Raw genomic sequence first — 21,999 nt, forward strand, 5'->3', positions numbered from 1 at the left:
AATGTGAAAACATGACAGATAGAGACGTATGAAATGGATTCCTGAAATTTCAAATACTGTTGCCATGGCAACGTGTCAAAGTTTAATAATCTTTTGGCTGTTCTGAGGCTCTTAGCATGCTTGAAATTGCTTGAAACTGCTTGAAACTCAACACACACATCAGAGATGTCAGTCAGTACACATGGGCAAAGCCTCAGAAACGGGCGGGGATGAGGGGCTCTCTAGCGCCCCCTTTTGACAAAAGTGAAGGGCTTCGTTTCATCTACAATCACCAAACTCAGTATATATATTGACCTCATCGAGCCGGACAACTTTCTAATTTACAGTCATTAGCTCCGACCAACAGGAAGTCAGATATTTTGGTTTGAAGGTAAATTTTTGGTTAAATCGGGGTCTGAGTTTTTACGTTCTCCTCGTAGGCGATTTATTCAATCTCCACCAAACTCGGTCAACATGAAACAAAGATACTGAAGATGCTAAAATGTGAACGGATATTGGATATCTCAAACGGTGTTTCCATGGCAAGGGATTAAATAAGGACAAAAAAGGGGAACAGAAATTCTCTGTGTCTGCTGCTCTCCCCTCAATGAACACAAGATGGCAGCATTGTATTAGTTTTGAAGCAGGATAAAAAAAAACTTGTTTCTCTCTCTCTCTCTCTCTTGTTTGTGATTTATGAGGACACAAATTTGTATAATGACATGGGTATTACACTGGTATTACAACGTGTATGTGTGTGTGTTTAAAAACATACTAAAACAATGTTTTATTAAAATGTAACCAAATAGCTTTAAAATAATCATACTATTTTTCAGATCAATATATTTATTTTATTTAATATATTTCTTCTGAATATTTATTCTCTGTCTGCCCTCCCCTCACTAAAAGGTAGCAGTGTTGTTCTGAGGCTCTTAGCATGCTTGAAATTGCTTGAAACTGCTTGAAACTCAACACACACATCAGAGATGTCAGTCAGTACACATGGACAAAGCCTCAGAAACGGGCGGGGATGAGGGCCTCTCTAGCGCCACCTTTTGACAAAAGTGGGGGGGTTAGTTTTATCTTCAGTCACCAAACTCGGTACATATATTGTTCTCTTCGAGCCGGACAACTTTCTAATTTACAGTCATTAGCTCCGACCAACAGGAAGTCAGATATTTTGGTTTTAAGGTGAATTTTTGGTTAAATCGGGGTCTGAGTTTTTACGTTCTCCTCGTAGGCGATTTATTCAATCTCCACCAAACTCGGTCAACATGAAACAAAGATACGGAAGATGCTAAAATGTGAACGGATTTTGGATATCTCAAACGGTGTTGCCATGGCGAGGGATTAAATAAGGACAAAAAAGAGGAACAGAAATTGTCTCATATCTTGTAAAATCATATTTTGATTTCAATTAAATTAAGATTGTATGTTTGGCAATTGAACTTAGATTAATTTTAAATGACTATACTATTTTTCAGATGAATATATATATATATATTTTATAAATATTTATTTGTATAATGTATTGTGCCTGTGTGTGCCCTCCCCTCAATGAACACAAGATGGCAGCATTGTGTTAGTTTTGAAACAGGAAAAAAAAAAACATTCCATCTCTTCAGGGATTTGTGTGTGTGTGTGTGTGTGTGTGTGTGTGTGTGTGTGTGTGTGTGTGTGTGTGTGTGTGTGTGTGTGTGTGTGTGTGTGTGTGTGTGTGTGTGTGTGTGTGGGGGGGGACTGGTAATCCCTGATGTTGGGTGCTGCCCCTTTAAGGACGTTGTTCTGGTGAGCGCAAGTGATGTGATCGTGCAGGAAGAAGTGCAGGGAAAAACAAACTGAACTTAGAGAACTGAGTGAGAAAGCCATGTTGATCTCAAATGAAGATTTGAACATTTAATAATTCCAGCTAAAACTATTATCTTACATTATATTCCCAGCGTGGTGAGTAGTGTTATGTTGTTTAAGTGTTGTGATGGTTTGTGTATCACTATGAAGATCGCTATTTGCGATTAGCGCCTAAACGCCTATATGTTATATATTTGTTTTGTTTTAGACATTTACAGTTTGTATTGCCTGTAAAATATGTTGCATTTAGTTAAACAAAGTTTAATGCTTAGTACACAAAGCTGATGTTACAATGTTTTAGAAACGTATTTGGTGATGTGAACATTACTAGATAATAATTGTGAATTGTTTTGTGTTTGCAGTTTGACCACACACATAAATGTGCACAAATACTCAACTAACGTACCACCAAACTCGGTCAACATGAAACGGAATGACTATACTATACTTTTTTAAGACCTTCTCAAAATATTTAAAGACCTCATCGGCGATGAGAACTACTGTTGAGCAATAAAATAAAAATATATAATCATAAGCTATAACAAAAATATATATTAAATTAGGTGAGTGGATAGTTAAAAAAATTTGCAATTACAAAAAGTAATTCTTGAAAAAACATCTCTGGACTAATTTTATAAAATCTAAAAATGTTAATGAAAAGGTACAAATTACTTTGTGTTCTTATTAAATACATTTATAAAAAAAAACAATTTATATTTAATTTATATATGAATGTAAATAATTATATGGGCCTACACAAATAATATAACATTTCAAGATTTATAGTTTATTGTAAACGTAATGTGCAGCTCTGTAAAGGGGCAACAAATATATGATAGATACGTGAGAACAAGATTTTTTTTAATCATCTTTAAGTGCACAAAACTATGAAAATATATGAAAGCGTGGCACAATGCGCTTATGCGCATCCCGGGTGCAGAATGATGCGCTTAAAGCAACATGGAGTCAGAGGGCGCAGTGCACCGCGAGTGCACATTAAAAAGTTCACGGCATAAAGAAACGATGAGCGTTGAGCGCACAAATCCTAGTCTACTATGTATATCGGTCGGTTTCTTCACAGTTTTAAATTCCGGTTATTGTGCGTGTGATGCCTTGTGTTGTCACCCGGGTAGGGAGCACAATATCGTTCAGAAACCGCTAGATAAACTCCAGGAAGATAAATTATTTTATCTGCATATCAAGTATTATAACGGGAATATATCATCTTGGAGTGAGCTTTACCGAGCAGCTGACTGACTGTAACCAAACACAACGCGCAGTTTGAATGCTGAACGGAGAATGATGGACAGCTACAGCGGAGGAAAGACATTCAGCTATGGAATGGCTTTAGATGACTTTGTACTAGCAAATCATAAAATACTAATAAAGATTGCTGAAAGATCATGTGACAATATATATTTCTGATGATTATTTAATTACCAGGACATGCCTAATCTGAGCAAGTGACTGCCTGTCTTGAGTTTTGTCGACAGACGGAGGTGGCACGAAATGTGACGGAGGCGGCCGCTATGCAGGAAAAACCATAGAAAAACCCTGCGGTCATTGTTTAAACTCATCCTACTCCAACCAGGAGTCCGCAAATTTACATTTCCCCATTTCGGAGTCTGTTTCGCAACGTGTGGAGGGCGACACATCACCTAACTGCGCATTTTGCAAAATACGTGACATCACCCATAGACGGTGTGCACGCCCGAGCTGATCTCACTGACATATCACTATTCAGACAGGACTAGTTTTCTAAATTATATTTGAGTTACAATTCTCATCACCCAACATCTGTGATTTCAAATATATTCAAAATAATGTTTTCAGAGATTGAAGTAAAAAAAACTTTCTCCCACCATTTAGATTTTATTTCTTTTTGTTGTTAAAATCTTGTGAATCTTGTTCAATGTGCAGATTGCCTCTCTCTCAGTCCTCCCCCTCCCCCCTCACTCTCAGGCTCACCCTGGGTGTGTGTGTGTGTGGGGTCTCTCTCTCACCCTGTGAGTTTGTGTGTGTGCCTTTCTCTCTTGATGATGATAATTTACCCCTTTCATATCATAGACTATCACAAATAACTATCACTTGTGAATAAGTAAAAAAAGAACTATACAAATACCTTGAATTAAATACTGGCCTTCTGGACTTTTAACATTTTGAGCAGGAAAAGATAACTTTTCACATATTTGAAAGAGATCTATTTCATCCCATGACATTAAAAATCATCTACATTTAAATGACATCATGGGTGTGGCTTGTGGTGATAGTGGCACCAGCTGCTGCGGTTAATGTGACATATTCGAGCGATTTAAAAAAATTATCCTGTTTAAATGCATATTGCCTGCCGTGCACAGTTATGCTGATGCCACCGGCGTGGCGGTGCCACCGGCTTGGGCCCGTCATCGCTGCTCGCAGCTTTAATTTTTTTTTTTTTTTTTCGACTTCTCGGGTACTTTTGGGGCACTTAACATGCTCGAAAACTCTTGAAACTTCGCACGGGCGTCGGAATGCGCGGCCATCAGAGCCGGGCTGAAGCTGGTACCCGGGCGTGGCAGGGGGGCTCGACAGCGCCCCCTAAAGTGGGGTCTGAAAACTTGGTCCATATATCAAACACACTTGCACGTACATGTATGAAACTCGGTACACATATAGACCTCATTGGGCCAAACAACTTTCGTGCTCTAAGTTATGCGTCAGCCCTACAGGAAGTGAGCTATAATGGGTTGTTCGGAAAACGCATGCTCTGGAATTTAATATACTCCTCCGAGGCCATTGTTTCGATCATTGCCAAACTCGGTCAGCATCAAGTGAACATATTCAGGATGCTAAATTGCGAGCGGATTTTTGATATCTCAAATGGTTTGGCCGTGGCGAAGCAACGAATTTATGGCGAGAAAAGGGAAACAGGAAGTGTGTTATAACTTGTGCAAACATTGACTGATTTGGATGAAACTTCAGCTGTGTGTTCGTTGTAAGAAGCCGATCACATGGATATGACTTTTGTGAGTCAAAGTTATAGCGCCACCAACTGGCAGCAGGAAGTGTGTCACTTTCAAAAATGCTTTAAATCACCATCTTATTTTGACCCGATTTATTTCAAACTTCATCAGTATAATGTGAAAACATGACAGATAGAGACTTATGAAATGGATTCCTGAAATTTCAAATACTGTTGCCATGGCAACGTGTCAAAGTTTAATAATCTTTTGGCTGTTCTGAGGCTCTTAGCATGCTTGAAATTGCTTGAAACTGCTTGAAACTCAACACACACATCAGAGATATCAGTCAGTACACAATGGCAAAGCCTCAGAAACGGGTGGGGATGAGGGGCTCTCTAGCGCCACCTTTTGACAAAAGTGAAGGGCTTCGTTTCATCTACAATCACCAAACTCAGTATATATATTGACCTCATCGAGCCGGACAACTTTCTAATTTACAGTCATTAGCTCCGACCAACAGGAAGTCAGATATTTTTGTTTGAAGGTGAATTTTTGATTAAATCGGGGTCTGAGTTTTTACGTTCTCCTCGTAGGCGATTTATTCAATCTCCACCAAACTCGGTCAACATGAAACAAAGATACTGAAGATGCTAAAATGTGAACGGATATTGGATATCTCAAACGGTGTTTCCATGGCAAGGAATTAAATTAAAGCTGCGAGCAGCGATGACGGGCCCAAGCCGGTGGCACCGCCCCCCGGTGGCATCAGTTTAACTGTGCACAGCAGGCAATAGGCATTTAAAATTGGAAAAACTAAAAGGACTATGTCAAAGTCATCTGAATTCACCACATTAACTGCAGCAGTTGGTGCTGCTATGACAACGAACCACAACAGCCACATCTATGAGATCAATTAAATTTAAATTAATTTCATGTCAGATGATGTCAAAGGTCAAATTGGAATGAGTTCACATTACCATTCAAATGCTGATGTTGTATTATCCTAATATTTCTCTTCATGTGTTTTTGACCTACCTTAGCTACCGTTTGTGCACCAATCTTATGCACCATAAAGCGTGCTTTCATTTCAATATGGGTGGTCCAATAAATTTTTTTTTATAAAAAAATTTATAAATTGAGCCAAATCACAGTAAAATGCAAAGATGATTTTAATATCAGTGTCAGGTAAGAGTAAGATACGTGTCTACATTTTATGGAAGTTTATTATAAACAGCCACTTTTAGAAAACCATGTGAAATTTACTTTTAATACATTTAAATTATATCAGTAAATTATTCATTAAAAGACATCTGCATCATATGTGATCTTGGCAAACACAGCACATGACGTTTTTATTTCAAGTGATAGTTATTTGTGAAAGCCTAAGAGAGAGTGGCAGAAAGAAGGACATGGAATGTTTTTTATATCCTGTTTCAAAACTAACACAATGCTGCCATCTTTTGTTCATTGAGAGAAGGGCAGCACACACAGGCACAATAGATTATTCAAAGAAATATTTATAATATATATATTAGTGCTGGGCATCGTTAACAAAAAAATTAACTAATTAATCACATTTTTTTCTGTAATTAATCGCGATTAATCGCAAGTTTTTAATATTTTAAGTTTTTAATATTTTGATATTGTAATAATTTCAGTTACTCTCCAAATTAATTTAGAAACAATTTAAAGACAGCATATTGTAAATATGTGTTGTGTTGTCATTTTTTATGAATGAAGGCCAGTATCACTGATACTAAAGTCTCTATGAAACATTAATGACGTTACATTACAGTATAACTGAAAGCTCCCAATTTCAACATTTATTAGGCTTTAAAAAACAACTTTTAATTTAAGTGAACTTAAAACAATCTTTACATAAACCCAAAATAATAAATGTTATATTTACCCATGGCCTTTCCTGTTATACAGAAATGTAATAGTTATCAAACCTTCCTTAACTGCATAAATAATAAATCAAATATAGATGAATCATCATTAAAGCTACAATTTTCTCTGTTCCCGTTGTTCTTTGATGAACATTAATGACAGGCATCATCAGTGCTACTTTCACTTTAAGAACAGCCGTGGGTCTCACGCGCTGTCCCGCGCATCTCATTTCCTCACAACTCTTTAAGTTCATTTAAGACGTTATTTAACTAATTTAAGACTCTAATATGAGAATACTCAAAATCCTCTGTGTTCTTGGTTGTTCAAGAGCAAAAGAGAACTCGATGTGAGCAGGAAACTAACGCGTGTCTATCTATGCGTCGAGTGTGTGTGTGTGTGTGTGTGTGTGTGTGTGTGTGTGTGTGTGTCAGTGTCCCTTGATTAGCTGACATGAGACGCATCCACACAGACAGGACACTGACACACACACACACACACACACACACACACACACACACACACAGACAGGACACTGACACACACACAGACAGGACACTGGCACACACACACACACACACACACACACACACACACACACACACACACACACACACACACACACACACACAGACAGGACACTGACACACACACACACACACACAGACAGGACATTGGCATACAGCGCGCTCTCTTGTGTCTTGTCGCGCTTGGAAGCATTTACATGAATAGGAGCGTGATCATGTAACGCTAAGCAAAAATGGATATAAAAACGGACGCTGCGTTATTTGCGTTAAATATTTTTAATGCGTTAAGCTTCCGTTTCACGTTGACCGAGTTTGGTGGAGATTGAATAAATCGCCTACGAGGAGAACGTAAAAACTCAGACCCTGAATTATACAAATATTCACGTTCAAACAAAAACTTTCTGTGAAAAAAAGACACTTATAAACAGACACTTGTAGAAAACAATGTGAATTTTGTTTTAAAATAAATTTGAACTATGCCAGTAAATAATGAATTTAAAGACAAATGTGTCAAAAGTGATCTATGCAAACACAGCACATGACCTTAAAGCACATGTATAGAAAACACACTCACACTCCTCTGTTTTAAAAAAGAGTTCTGTCTGAATGAGTACATGAAATCACGGCTGTCAGGTGATAAGATAATTAGTCCAGAGATGTTTTTTCAAGAATTACTTTTTGTAATTGCAAATTTTTTTAACTATCCACTCACCTAATTTAATATATATTTTTGTTATAGCTTATGATTAGGCCTATATATTTTTATTTTATTGCTCAACAGTAGTTCTCATCGCCGATGAGGTCTTTAAATATTTTGAGAAGGTCTTAAAAAAGTCTTAAAAAGGTATTAAAATTTACTTCAGGATTCCTGCATATACCCTGCATATGCATCATACGTGATCTTGGCAAACACAGCACATGACGTTTTTATTTAAAATTAGAAAGTTTTAAATTAGTTAAATTAGATTAGTTAAATTAGAAAGTTGTCCGGCTCGAAGAGAACAATATATGTACAGGGACACATGAAATGTCTACAAATGTATGTCCTCAGAAATCACAGAAGCACACACACACACACACACACACACACACACACACACACACACACACACACACACACACACACACACACACACACACACACACACACACACACACACACACACAGAGAGAGAGAGAGAGAGAGAGAGAGAGAGAGAGAGAGAGAGAGAGAGAGAAACAAGTTTTTTTTTTATCCTGCTTCAAATCTAACACAATGCTGCCATCTTGTGTTCATTGAGGGAAGGGCAGCACACACGGGCACAATACATTATACAAATAAATATTTATAAAATATATATATATTCATCTGAAAAATAGTACAGTCATTTTAAATTAATCTAAGTTCAATTACCAAACATATAATCTTAATTTAATTTAAATCAAAATATTATTTTACAAGATATGAGACAATTTCTGTTCCCCTTTTTTTGTCCTTATTTAATCCCTCGCCATGGCAACACCGTTTGAGATATCCAATATTCGTTCGCATTTTAGCATCTTCCGTATCTTTGTTTCATGTTGACCGAGTTTGGTGGAGATTGAATAAATCGCCTACGAGGAGAACGTAAAAACTCAGACCCTGAATTACATAAATATTCACCTTCAAACCAAAATATCTGACTTCCTGTTGGTCGGAGCTAATGACTGTAAATTAGAAAGTTGTCCGGCTCGAAGAGAACAACATATGTACCGAGTTTGGTGACTGAAGATAAAACTAACCCCCCCCACTTTTGTCAAAAGGTGGCGCTAGAGAGCCCCTCATCCCCGCCCGTTTCTGATGCTTTGCCAATGTGTACTGACTGACATCTCTGATGTGTGTGTTGAGTTTCAAGCAGTTTCAAGCAATTTCAAGCATGCTAAGAGCCTCAGAACAGCCAAAAGATTATTAAACTTTGACACGTTGCCATGGCAACAGTATTTGAAATTTCAGGAATCCATTTCATACGTCTCTATCTGTCATGTTTTCACATTATACTGATGAAGTTTGAAATAAATCGGGTCAAAATAAGATGGTGATTCAAAGCATTTTTGAAAGTGACACACTTCCTGCTGCCAGTTGGTGGCGCTATAACTTTGACTCACAAAAGTCATATCCATGTGATCGGCCTCTTACAACGAACACACAGCTGAAGCTTCATTCAAACCAGTCAATGTTTGCACAAGTTATAACACACTTCCTGTTTCCCTTTTCTCGCCATAAATTCGTTGCTTCGCCACGGCCAAACCATTTGAGATATCAAAAATCCGCTCGCAATTTAGCATCCTGGATATGTTCTCTTCATGCTGACCGTGTTTGGCAATGATCGAAACAATGGCCTCGGAGGAGTATATTAAACTCCAGAGCATGCGTTTTCCGAACAACCCATAATAGCTCACTTCCTGTAGGGCTGACGCATAACTTAGAGCACGAAAGTTGTTCGGCCTGATGAGATCTATATGTGTACCGAGTTTCATACATGTACGTGCAAGTGTGTTTGATATATGGACCAAGTTTTCAGACCCCACTTTAGGGGGCGCTGTCGAGCCCCCCTGCCACGCCCGGGTACCAGCTTCAGCCCGGCTCTGATGGCCGCGCATTCCGACGCCCGTGCGAAGTTTCAAGAGTTTTCGAGCATGTTAAGTGCCCCAAAAGTACCCGAGAAGTCGAAAAAAAAAATAAAAATTAAAGCTGCGAGCAGCGATGACGGGCCCAAGCCGGTGGCACCGCCACGCCGGTGGCATCAGCTTAACTGTGCACGGCAGGCAATAGGCATTTAAAATGGGAAAACATAAAAGGACTATGTCAAAGTCATCTGAATTCACCACATTAACTGCAGCAGTTGGTGCTGCTATGACCACAACAGCCACATCTATGAGATCAATTAAATTTATATGAATTTCATGTCAGATTATGTCAAAGGTCAAATTGGAATGAGTTCAGAATACCATTCGAATGCTGATGTTGTTTTATTCTAACACTTCTCTTCATGTGTTTTTGAGCTACCTTAGCTACCGTTTGTGCACCAATCTTATGCACCATAAAACATGCTTTCATTTCAATATGGGTGGTCCAATAAATTCTTTTTAATAAAAAATGTATAAATGGAGCCAAATCACAGAAACTGCAAAGATGATTTTAATATCAGTGTCAGGTAAGAGTAAGATGCGTGTCTACATTTTATGGAAGTTTATTATAAATAGCCACTTTTATAAAATCATGTGAAATTTATGTTTTAATACATTTATATTATATCAGTAAATAATTAATTTAAAGACATGTGCATCATACGTGATCTTGGCAAACACATCACATGACGTTTTTATTTTAAGTGATAGTTATTTGTGATAGCCTATATGAAAGGGTTAAATTATGATCAAGAGAGAAAGTCACACACACACACACACACACACACACACACACACACACACACACACACACACACACACACACACACACACACACACACACAGACACACACAATGATAGAGTGAGAGTGAGGGGGAGGGGAAGGACTGAGAGAAAGGCACACACACAAACTCACAGGGTGAGAGAGAGACCCCCCACACACACACACACACAGATAGAGAGGGGGAAGGGGAAAGACAGGCAGATGGCATTCCATAGACTTAATGGTTTGTATACTGTAAAAACTGTACATTCTATCCCCCTACACTACCCCTAAGCCTACATATCACACACACACACACACACACACACACACACACACACACACACACACACACACACACACACACACACACACACACACACACACACACACACACACACACTACCCCTAAACCTACCATCACAGAAAACATTCTGCATTTTTACATTTTTATTAAAAAATTGTTTAGTATGCTGTTAAAGCTATTTTTATTTACGGGGACACATGAAATGTCTTCATAAACCATGATTATGTTGTAATAAACACCCCTCCAACACACGCATTTCTGAGGCTTTGCCCATTTCCACTGACTGACATCTCTGATGTGTGTGTTGAGTTTCAAGCAATTTCAAGCATGCTAAGAGAAATTATACAAATATTCACGTTCAAACCAAAATATCTGACTTCCTGTTGGTCAGAGCTAATGACTGTAAAGTAAAAAATTAACTAATTAATCACATTTTTTTCTGTAATTAATCACGATTAATCGCAAGTTTTTAATATTTTAAGTTTGTAATATTTTGATATTGTAATAATTTCAGTTACTCTCCAAATTAATTTAGAAACAATTTAAAGACAGCATATTGTAAATATGTGTTGTATTGTCATTTTTTATGAATGAAGACCAGTATCACTGATACTAAATTCTCTATGAAACATTAATGACGTTACATTACAGTATAACTGAAAGCTCCCAATTTCAACATTTATTAGTCTTTAAAAAACAACTTTTAATTTAAGTGAACTTAAAAAAATCTTTACATAAACCCAAAATAATAAATGTTATATTTACCCATGGCCTTCCCTGTTATACAGAAATGTAATAGTTATCAAACCTTCCTTAACTGCATAAATAATAAATGAAATATAGATGAATCATCATTAAAGCTACAATTTTCTCTGTTCCCGTTGTTCTTTGATGAACATTAATGACAGGCATCATCAGTGCTCCTGTCACTTTAAGAACAACCGCGGATCTCACGCGCGGTCCCGCGCATCTCATTTCCTCACAACTCTTTAAAGTTCATTTAAGACGTTATTTAACTAATTTAAGACAGTATGAGAATACTCAAAATCCTCTGTGTTATTGTTTGTTCAACAGCAAAAGAGAACTCGATGTGAGCAGGAAACTGACGCGAGTCTATCTATGCGTCGAGTGTGTGTGTGTTTGTGTGTGTGTGTGTGTCAGTGTCCCTTGATTAGCTGACATGAGACGCATCCACACAGACAGGACACTGACACACACACACACACACACACACACACACACACACACACACACACACACACACACACACACACACACACACACACACACACAGACAGGACACACACACACACACACACAGACAGGACACTGACACACACACACACACACACAGAGACAGGACACTGGCATACAGCGCGCGCTCTTGTGTCTTGTCGCGCTTGGAAGCATTTACATGAATAGGAGCGTGATCATGTAACGCTAAGCAAAAATGGATATAAAAACGGACGCTGTGTTATTTGCGTTAAATATTTTTAATGCGTTAAGCTTCCGTTTCACGTTGACCGAGTTTGGTGGAGATTGAATAAATCACCTACGAGGAGAACGTAAAAACTTAGACCCTGAATTATACAAATATTCACGTTTAAACAAAAACTTTCTGTGAAAAAAGACACTTATAAACAGACACTTGTAGAAAATAATGTGAATTTTTTTTTTAAATAAATTTGAACTATGTCAGTATGAATTTAAAGACAAATGTGTCAAAAGTGATCTTTGCAAACACAGCACATGACCTTCTGTAAAGCACATGTATAGAAAACACACTCACACTCCTGTTTTAAAAAAAGAGTTCTGTCTGAATGAGTACATGAAATCACGGCTGTCAGGTGAAAAGAATTGTAACTCAAATGTCATGTAGAAAATGAGTCCTGTACTGATATAGTGTCATAGTTCATGTCCACATTAACCACTACGTTGTAATACAATACCCATGTCATCATACACATTTGTGTCCTCATAAATCACATAAGCAAGCACAGAGAGAGAGAGAGAGAGAGAAAGGGAGTTTCAAAAATAATACAACACTGCCCCCTTTTGGTGATAGAGGGGAGGGCACACAAACAGTCAAAAACATTATTAAACTTTGACATGTTGCCATGGCAGCATTATTTGAAATATCAGGAATTCATTCATATGTCTCTATCTGTCATGTTTTCACATTATACTGATGAAGTTTGAAGTCAATCGTGTGAAAATAAGATGGTGATTCAAAGCATTTTTGAAAGTGACACACTTCCTGCTGCCAGTTGGTGGCGCTATAACTTTGACTCACAAAAGTCATATCCATGTGATCGGCCTCTTACAACGAACACACAGCTGAAGTTTCATCCAAATCAGTCAATGTTTGCACAAGTTATTACACACTTCCTGTTTACCTTTTCTCGCCATAAATTCGTTGCTTCGCCACGGCCAAACCGTTTAAGATATCAAAAATCCGTTCGCAATTTAGCATCCTCTGTGTCTTGACTTCATGCTGACCGAGTTTGGCACTGATTGAAACAATGGCCTCGGAGGAGTATATTAAATTCCAGAGCATGTGTTTTCAGAACAACCCATATTAGCTCACTTCCTGTTGGGCTGACACGTAACTTAGAGCACGAAAGTTGTTTGGCCCGATGAGGTCTATATGTGTACCGAGTTTCATACATGTACGTGCAAGTGTGTTTGATATATAGACCAAGTTTTCAGACACCACTTTAGGGGGCGCTGTCGAGCCCCCCTGCCACGCCCGGGTACCAGCTTCAGCCCGGCTCTGATGGCCGCGCATTCCGATGTGTGTGCAAAGTTTCAAGAGTTTTTGAGCATGGTAAGGGCCCCAAAAGTGCCCGAGAAGTCGATAAAATAATAATAATAATAATAATTAAAGCTGCGAGCAGCGATGACGGGCCCAAGCCGGTGGCACCGCCACGCCGGTGGCATCAGCTTAACTGTGCACGGCAGGCAATATGCATTTAAACAGGAGAATATTTTAGAATCGCTCGAATATGCCACATTTACCGCAGCAACTGGTGCCACTATCACCACAAGCCACACCCATGATGTAATTTAAATCTAGATTAATTTTAATATCATAGGATAAAATAAATAAAAGTTATATTTTCCTGCTCAAAATTTTGTAAGTCCAGAAGGCCAGTATTTAATTCAAGGTGTTTGTAGTTCTTTTTTACTTATTCACACTAAAGTAGGGATGAAACGGTATGGAAATTTAACATCACGATTATAGTGACCCAAATTATCACGGTTATCAATATTATCACGGTTTTGTTCAAACAAGATGAAAGTGTTCAAAAAGAACAGATGCACACACTTAAAACATTTCAACAAGTTTTATATTTGAAATTAAACAAACAACAAATAACTAAAGCAGCTCTAAGCACTTTTTTAAGCTAGATTCTGTGGGATTTCTTTACTTAATGGCCGTCGTCAATAGCAACGCATAACGCATAAATAATAATAATTTGTCGTAAATATAATCTCTAATATTATCTCTGTAAATATATTCTCAATAAATATTCTCATCAGTGTTCAGCTACGATGCATTTAAATCAAGCATATTTTGTGTTAGAGCCCAAACAGTATCCAAGTGAAATAATGCATATCCATATTTCCATATGATTTGACAGTTTATTTTATTAAATATCAAAATGTGTGCATCATACCTGACACCTAGATGAACACTTTACAGTCAGTTTTATGACTGTCATTCTCTTTAAATGCTAGTGAAGTTTGGTAACGTTATACACGTTTCAATGTTGTATGTAACTTTGCAGACGGTCCCTAACTTCGCCAGCGTTATGCCAGTCATATCAGATGCGCTGTGGTTCTGCTGTGTTTTTTTTAAACCATTTTACCTAAATCACCAAAATAATAAATGTTATATTTACCCATGGCCTTCCCTGTTATACAGAAATGTAATAGTTATCAAACCTTCCTTAACTGCATAAATAATAAATGAAATATAGATTAATCATCATTAAAGCTACAATTTTCTCTGTTCCCGTTGTTCTTTGATGAACATTAATGACAGGCATCATCAGTGCTCCTGTCACTTTAAGAACAGCCGTGGATCTCACGCGCTGTCCCGCGCATCTCATTTCCTCACAACTCTTTAAGTTCATTTAAGACGTTATTTAACTAATTTAAGACTCGAATATGAGAATACTCACAATCCTCTGTGTTATTGTTTGTTCAAGAGCAAAAGAGAACTCGATGTGAGCAGGAAACTGACGCGAGTCTATCTATGCGTCGAGTGTGTGTGTGTGTGTGTGTGTGTGTGTGTGTGTGTGTGTGTGTGTGTGTGTGTGTCAGTGTCCCTTGATTAGCTGACATGAGACGCATCCACACAGATAGGACACTGACACACACACACACACACACACACACACACACACACACACACACACACACACACACACACACACACACACACACACACACACACACACAGCATACCAGCATAGCCATACAGTTTAAGTTCACCTACACTTTATATTAATAAAAAGGTTTACAGTGCAAATACTGTTGTTGCATATACTGTGCATAAAATTTGAAAACATTTGCAAAAAACACCACTGTATCATTAATTTTTTTTTAAACCTTTAAGTAACCATTTTTTAAACATCTATAAACATTACTTTTACATAGATAGACGGACCAGATATTCCTAACACTTTGGGAATACTTAAGGGTTACTAGTTGTTTTGTAAACTGTCTATAAACATTATCTGGATGGTTATTATAAAGTTGCAAGCGATGACTATAATACCTTGTTAAATAGTTAATAAACAGTACCAGTAAAACGTGGGCAGTACCAGTAAAACATGTAAACAGTACCAGTCAAACATGTGGGTTGTCCTGATACTGTACTTCAAAATGTAACAGTGTAAAAATTGCCACAGAATAAAGTAATTGTTCAAGATCTATTGGTAACTCATAAAAATAATGTCATATTTGCATAAACTGTCACTACCGTATATATCCCGACACTAGCACATTAAGATAAGCTATGAAAAAAATCATGTTCCTCTGCCTCTTTCTGGTAAAATAATGTTTATAATAATTGTTAATATAGCATGCTATATTAACTATTCCAGGTTATTTATGCATAGCATAAATAATAGTAGAGCATGCTATGCCACTTTCATCAAAACCTATTACAAAGCTATAGCAATCTCATGTCATTCCGTCTTTTCGAAAAAAAAGTTGCACTAACTGTTCGTTACAAGCAGCATTTGCCGTCAGGCAGGTAACGATAGCTAACATAAACATATTTTTGCTAGCCTACCTGCTGCAAACTTACACTTTTTTTGTACAAGACAAGTAGAGCTATTTTATCCAGTGTAATTTATCACATACCACTATCTTGTTTTTTCTTATCCTCCTCTTCCTTTCTCTATTTTCTTTTCTGGCTTCCTGAAGCATAAAATTCCGCTTAAAATCCGAAGATTTTGTATTTTGCCGCAGCAGAGATCGCGTGGTTGGCTGGCTGCTGTCAGCGACTTCTGAGAGGGGCCCCTTAAGGGGGATCCCGATAACAGTGTCATTGCACTTTACTGCATTGACTATCAATGGGGCGCTCACACAGTTTGTCGTTTCATTTTATTCTTAACCTGTCGCTGTCTTGGGGCCCCAGGCCAGCTCGAGGCCCCAAGCAATTGCTTGGTTTGCCTGCCTTGTCGCGACGGGCCTGCACACACACACACACACACACACACACACACACACACACACACACACACACACACACACACACACACACACACACACACACACACACACACACACACACACACACACACACACACACACACACACACAGAAAGAGAGTTTAAAAAATAACACAACACTGCCACCCTTTAGTGAGGGGAGGGCAGACAGAGAATAAATATTCAGAAGAAATATATTAAATAAAATAAATATATTGATCTGAAAAATAGTATGATTATTTTAAAGCTATTTGGTTACATTTTAATAAAACATTGTTTTAGTATGTTTTTAAACACACACACATACACGTTGTAATACCAGTGTAATACCCATGTCATTATACAAATTTGTGTCCTCATAAATCACAAACAAGAGAGAGAGAGAGTTTTTTTTTATCCTGCTTCAAAACTAATACAATGCTGCCATCTTGTGTTCATTGAGGGGAGAGCAGCAGACAGAGAATTTCTGTTCCCCTTTTTTGTCCTTATTTAATCCCTCGCCATGGAAACACCGTTTGAGATATCCAATATCCGTTCACATTTTAGCATCTTCAGTATCTTTGTTTCATGTTGACCGAGTTTGGTGGAGATTGAATAAAACGCCTACGAGGAGAACGTAAAAACTCAGACCCCGATTTAACCAAAAATTTACCTTCAAACCAAAATATCTGACTTCCTGTTGGTCGGAGCTAATGACTGTAAATTAGAAAGTTGTCCGGCTCGATGAGGTCAATATATATACTGAGTTTGGTGATTGTAGATGAAACGAAGCCCTTCACTTTTGTCAAAAGGTGGCGCTAGAGAGCCCCTCATCCCCGCCCGTTTCTGAGGCTTTGTCCATGTGTACTGACTGACATCTCTGATGTGTGTGTTGAGTTTCAAGCAGTTTCAAGCAATTTCAAGCATGCTAAGAGCCTCAGAACAGCCAAAAGATTATTAAACTTTGACACGTTGCCATGGCAACAGTATTTGAAATTTCAGGAATCCATTTCATACGTCTCTATCTCTCATGTTTTCACATTATACTGATGAAGTTTGAAGTAAATGGGGTGAAAATAAGATGGTGATTCAAAGCATTTTTGAAAGTGACACACTTCCTGCTGCCAGTTGGTGGCGCTATAACTTTGACTCACAAAAGTCATATCCATGTGATCGGCCTCTTACAACAAACACACAGCTGAAGTTTCATCCAAATCAGTCAATGTTTGCACAAGTTATAACACACTTCCTGTTTCCCTTTTCTCGCCATAAATTCGTTGCTTCGCCACGGCCACACCATTTGAGATATCAAAAATCCGCTCGCAATTTAGCATCCTGGATATGTTCACTTAATGCTGACCGAGTTTGGCGATGATCGAAACAATGGCCTCGGAGGAGTATATTAAATTCCAGAGCATGGGTTTTCCGAACAACCGATTATAGCTCACTTCCTGTTGGGCTGACGCATAACTATGAGCACGAAAGTTGTTTGGCCCGATGAGGTCTATATGTGTACCGAGTTTCATACATGTACGTGCAAGTGTGTTTGATATATGGACCAAGTTTTCAGACCCCACTTAAGGGGGCGCTGTCGAGCCCCCCTGCCACGCCCGGGTACCAGCTTCAGCCCGGCTCTGATGGCCGCGCATTCCGACGCCTGTGCGAAGTTTCAAGAGTTTTCGAGCATGTTAAGTGCCCCAAAAGTACCCGAGAAGTCGAAAAAAAAAATAAAAAAAAAAAAAAAAAAAAAAACAAAGAATAATCTGAGGAAGAACAATAGGGCTCTGCGCCCTTTCAGGGCTTGGGCCCTAATAAGAAACAGAGGAAGAACAATAGGGCTCTGCGCCCTTTCAGGGCTTGGGCCCTAAAAACAAAGAATAATCTGAGGAAGAACAATAGGGCTCTGCGCCCTTTGGGCTTGGGCCCTAATAAGGACAAAAAAGGGGAACAGAAATTCTCTGTGTCTGCTGCTCTCCCCTCAATGAACACAAGATGGCAGCATTGTATTAGTTTTGAAGCAGGATAAAAAAAAACTTGTTTCTCTCTCTCTCCCTCTCTCTCTCTTGTTTGTGATTTATGAGGACACAAATTTGTATAATGACATGGGTATTAAACTGGTATTACAACGTGTATGTGTGTGTGTTTAAAAACATACTAAAACAATGTTTTATTCAAATGTAATCAAATAGCTTTAAAATAATCATACTATTTTTCAGATCAATATATTTATTTTATTTAATATATTTCTTCTGAATATTTATTCTCTGTCTGCCCTCCCCTCACTAAAAGGTAGCAGTGTTGTTATTTTTGAAACTCTCTCTCTCCGTGTGTGTGTGTGTGTGTGTGTGTGTGTGTGTGTGTGTGTGTGTGTGTGTGTGTGTGTGTGTGTGTGTGTGTGTGTGTGTGTGTGTGTGTGTGTGGGCATGTTTTTGTTAAATATCAGGACACAAATGTGTATAATGACATGGGTATGACATAGGTATTACAAAAAGAGGGTGAAATATGAGGACGTTCCCCATGTCCTCACTTTTCAAAATGCTTATAAATCACACAGAACAAGGTTTTTTTTCACTGAAAGTGAACTGCACAGTCTCCTGTGAGGGCTAGGTTTAGGGGCAGGGGCAGTGTGTGTGTGTGTGTGTGTGTGTGTGTGTGTGTGTGTGTGTGTGTGTGTGTGTGTGTGTGTGTGTGTGTGTGTGTGTGTGTGTGTGTGTGTGTGTGTGTGTGTGTGTGTGATGGGTAGGTTTAGGGGCAGGGGCAGTGTAAGGGGATAGAAAATACGGTTTGTACGGTATAAAAACCATTACGCCTATGGAATGTCCTCACATTTCACAAAAACAAACGTGTGTGTGTGTGTGTGTGTGTGTGTGTGTGTGTGTGTGTGTGTGTGTGTGTGTGTGTGTGTGTGTGTGTGTGTGTGTGTGACTTTCTATTTATTTTTTATATTGGACCACACATATTGATTTCAAATATATTCAACATATTTTTTTCAGAGAGTGAAATAAAAAAAACTTTCTCCCACCATTTAGATTTTATTTATTTTTGTTGTTAAAATCTTGTGAACCTTGTTCAATGTGCAGAGTGCCTCTCTCTCAGTCCTTCCCCTCCCCCCTCACTCTCAGGCTCACCCTGGGTGTGTGTGTGTGTGTGTGTGTTTGAGTGTGTGCGCGCACGTGTGGTGTGTGTGTGTGTGTGTGTGTGTGTGGGGGGGGTGTGTCTCTCTCACCCTGTGAGTTTGTGTGTGTGCCTTTCTCTCTCGGAATGATAATTTACCCCTTTCGTATCATAGACTATTACAAAAAACTATCACTTTAGTGTGAATAAGTAAAAAAGAACTACAAACACCTTGAATTAAATACTGGCCTTCTGGACTTACAAAATTTTGAGCAGGAAAATATAACTTTTATTTATTTTATCCTATGACATTAAAATGAATCTAGATTTAAATTACATCATGGGTGTGGCTTGTGGTGATAGTGGCACCAGTTGCTGCGGTAAATGTGGCATATTCGAGCGATTCTAAAATATTCTCCTGTTTAAATGCATATTGCCTGCCGTGCACAGTTAAGCTGATGCCACCGGCGTGGCGGTGCCACCGGCTTGGGCCCGTCATCGCTGCTCGCAGCTTTAATATTATTGTTAGTATTACAGATTTTTTACAGATGACCCGTTTTTTAATGTGTGGGTCACTTTTTCAAAACTGTGAGCAAAACAGCAGTCCACGTGTGCTGAATTGTAGATCATTTACCATTGCTTTGGCTCAAAATGCATTCAATGAGGACATCTTTCAAATGACATGAAAAACCGAATTAAACCACCAAAACCCTATATACAGTAATTGTCAAAAGTTTGGAAACATTACAATGATACTATTTAAACATTCAACATTGATACTTGTAATAAGAGAGGTTTCCTGAGCAGCAAATTAGCATATTAGAGACTTATTTCAAAAACATTAAATAATTGTAATGTTTCCAAATTTTTGTACTAATTTCATTACCAACTATACAAAAATGTATAAGTTTTGTACTGTAATGTAAACATAAACCATGTAACATACTGCAGTGAATTCTGAACAGTGAAGAGCTGTTGCTCTTGTTTTCTAAAGAAATTTTACAATAGAAAACATTGTGTAATGCTACATATTGTTAGTATTTTACGTCATTGTTTTATGAGTGAAAAAGTGTTTGATGGGTCACACCCTTTGCTAGTTTTTTAGAAGAATGGCTTGATTTGTATGTGTAAGTGTTTTGGTAGTTTTATTGCATTTTTAATGTAAAATAAACTGCTCTGCCAAGATTAGTAGAACTGTACGAAGATTTTTAATAAAAATGACCAAAGTAATGAGAAATGTGTCCTAGCAATTGTAAAAGTGTGTAGTTTTCTTAGTTCATAGCATTTTAATAAAGCACTGTGGTTAAAACCAGTTGATTTCCTTATTTGATTAACAATGGGGAAAATAATATCATAACTTATTTGGGATGTGTACATACAGAAAATGTAATGATCCCAGTATCAGGCTGTTTGAGTAAAAACATACTTGTTTTTGGCAGAGATGTTAATGCCCTGTGGAGTGAGGCGCATGCGATCGCCTGGCATCTAGAGGAGGCGTTCAGGAAGGACTCTGCAGGCTGGGCCCTGGAAAAGTGTATCAATTGGGATAAAGAAGAGAAAGCAATGCCCAACTTCCTTGCGGAAATCACTGATTGCCCCTGCACGCTGGCCCAGGCTCGTGCTGACACCGGGAGATTTCATGTGGGTGCAGAGCAATAACTTAATCTGATATTAAGGTTGCAACACAAGCAACATCATAATTATTTGAGAATTTTGAATACTCCACCAATCACAAATCCAGGCCTTTGAAATCATAGATACATGGGGTAAAGTAGCTTTAATGAAATCTGCCAAATCTATATTTATTAAAGTGTCTGTACTAGAGCTCCTTTTGATGAGTTGTGTGTGTTTATTTTTCAGACTGATTATGGCTGTGATATCGACGCAGGTAGTTTCTGCGTTTACCATCCAGGTGCAGTTCACTGCGTCAGAGCCATACAGGGCAGGTAATATGCCACTCATCAAATTTCAATTAGTTGATTAAAGAAAGATAAGGTGTGTGTGTGTGTGCGCATCTTCACCCTTTATTCAAATATTATTCATGATTTAGTTAGCATATTGCTTAGTTGTGCTTGGAGTCAATTGTTTTATTTGTGATAATGCATTGAAACATGACAAATTGTACAGACATAATTTTTGGCCAGGTTGTCATACAAAGAAATTATGAACGCATGCAAAAACAAGAGTGAACCAACAAAATATTAATAACTGGTTATGTTGTACTAGTCAATGTATGCTTTTTCCTGTTACCTTTTTTTTTTCTTTTTGCATACTAAAATA

The 21,999-nt window shown here is 38.1% G+C and overlaps 1 protein-coding gene across 2 annotated transcripts in view; it reads left to right on the forward strand.

The window, feature by feature from the left end:
- The window catches only part of susd2 (sushi domain containing 2), a 67,200-nt gene that overhangs the window by 15,655 nt on the left and 29,546 nt on the right, over positions 1-21,999 (forward strand). For both annotated transcript variants that reach the window (XM_079814474.1, XM_079814475.1), the window contains exons 6-7: positions 21,159-21,360; positions 21,580-21,665. In XM_079814474.1, the coding sequence (XP_079670600.1) occupies positions 21,159-21,360; positions 21,580-21,665 (288 nt within the window). The remainder of the gene's footprint in view (positions 1-21,158; positions 21,361-21,579; positions 21,666-21,999) is intronic.

Source organism: Gobio gobio, assembly GCF_949357685.1.
Source record: "Gobio gobio genome assembly, chromosome: 4".
Lineage (NCBI taxonomy): Eukaryota > Metazoa > Chordata > Actinopteri > Cypriniformes > Gobionidae > Gobio > Gobio gobio.